The 1,746-nt window shown below is 42.7% G+C and overlaps 1 protein-coding gene across 1 annotated transcript in view; it reads left to right on the top strand.

Annotated features, from left to right (window-relative positions):
* DERL2 (derlin 2) overlaps window positions 1-1,117 on the top strand; it is a 5,411-nt gene extending 4,294 nt beyond the window's left edge. Inside the window, exon 7 of the mRNA XM_010187807.1 lies at window positions 546-1,117. Within this exon, the coding sequence (XP_010186109.1) occupies window positions 546-651 (106 nt within the window). The 3' untranslated portion in view covers window positions 652-1,117. The remainder of the gene's footprint in view (window positions 1-545) is intronic.
* The last annotated feature ends 629 nt before the right edge of the window (window positions 1,118-1,746 follow it).

Raw genomic sequence — 1,746 nt, 5'->3', positions numbered from 1 at the left:
GAAAGAGAACCTCTAAAACTAGTTTTGAGAGTGGCAAAATAACGTGTGAGATTAAGCATGATTTTTGTAATAAATTGGAAACTCCAAGCCTTTAATGTTGTCTCAAATGCAATCTGTTCTCTGGATTTCATGTCTGTCTGTCAATGCCTGCATCCTGCCTGTGAGACTGAGATCATACTGCCTGTGTTTGACTCTTGCTTTGTCCCTTTCTTGAGATGTGAAGAGCTCTTCTCTGTCCCATTCATGTGTTGCTCCCTTATCCTGTCCTGAGAGAACGTGCTGGCTGCATGAAAATCTGCCTTGTGGTAGAGATGGGATTTCAACTTTCATCTGAGTTTTGTCAGTCTCTGGTTTAGGCACATAGGCACATAATTCTTGACCTTATTCCGGATGGCTCCTAATTGACGAGCAGGTGTGACTTGGGTGTAAATCATGGAGCCTTTGGCAGGCTGTTTCTGAGGGAGAATGCTGTTTCAAGTGCAGAATTTGGGTGGTTATTGTGAAACGTATTCTAAAGGAAAAAATACATCTCTTCTGTTTTCCAGGAAAGCAATATTTGATACAGCGGAAGATGATCCTAATTACAATCCCTTGCCAGAAGAACGACCAGGAGGATTTGCGTGGGGCGAAGGCCAGCGCCTTGGAGGCTAATACGTGTCTGTGCCAAAACCCAGCGACAACTGGGAGAGACCGACCTGAATAAAGTTCCTTACTGGGGACTCTCATTCCCCATCGCAGAAAGGACACTTATTGACAGCTCTATGGTTTTGAATACAAGCACTTTATGAAATGGCAGTCTGATCCAAGGCACTTCCAGTCTACCAGTGTCTTTCCCAGCCAGGGAATTTATTGTGCTGGTAATGAAAATACTAATCCAGTGGAGCCAAAAACCTGAAACTGGAAACACTTCCTGTCAACTTCCATTGACATGACCACGAGTACTTGTTTAAAGTGATTTCTGAAGCATTTTTTCAAGTATTTGATACAGAAAACTATATGGGAAACTAGAGGGGACACACCCAACTTTTTGGGTTTTAAGTCATTTTTTTATTCTTGGATAATACATCTACAAGGTGGTTGAAAGTGTAAGTCCCTATTTAAATGGCAAAATGTTTTTTTAATCATCTGAGATGCTGTTGTCTCTGCTCTTGTGTAGAAATACAACACACAGCACAATGCAGGCTCTTCACTTTGCCAGTTGGGTTTCTGGAACGTGTCTCTGTGAATACGCTTACAGTCTAAGACTGCATTTTGATAGCTTTTTCTCCAAAAGACTGCGTGTTCAGGTGATCAGGTTTGAGTCCAACTGGTTTGTTTAACTAGGTACTGCTACAAAATCCAGCCCCCCCACGCACACTTCCAACGGTTGTTAAATGACTTGGAGCACTAGGGAAGAGAACTTGTCTGGAGTCAGAACTGCTCAGATCTCTCAGATGATGAGTTGAATAAAATGTCTTGTGGATCCTTTTTTGGTTAATCTTCTGTATAATCTGATAGTCTTGAGGCAGCTAGTGAAAAAGCAGAGGTTGGAAAAAGCAAGTCCCTGAAGAGACTGCATTAATGCAAGCTTTTCCCATCAGCGTGTCTCGGAACTGGTAGGAAACTGGGCTGTCTGCTCCAGGTATTGAATTCATGGTCTGTGCATGAAGCTTGCTGTGGGAAGATCGAGTGTCCAACACAACTCAGTAGCACTGAGTGGGATTTAGCTTGAAGTTATGTTGGTAATACCTGTATGAGGAGCCATGT

This window comes from Mesitornis unicolor, unplaced genomic scaffold (genome assembly GCF_000695765.1).
Source record: "Mesitornis unicolor isolate BGI_N332 unplaced genomic scaffold, ASM69576v1 scaffold15257, whole genome shotgun sequence".
Taxonomy (NCBI): domain Eukaryota; kingdom Metazoa; phylum Chordata; class Aves; order Mesitornithiformes; family Mesitornithidae; genus Mesitornis; species Mesitornis unicolor.
Note: the sequence above shows the minus strand (reverse complement) of the source record. Positions and strands in the feature narration are given on the sequence as shown.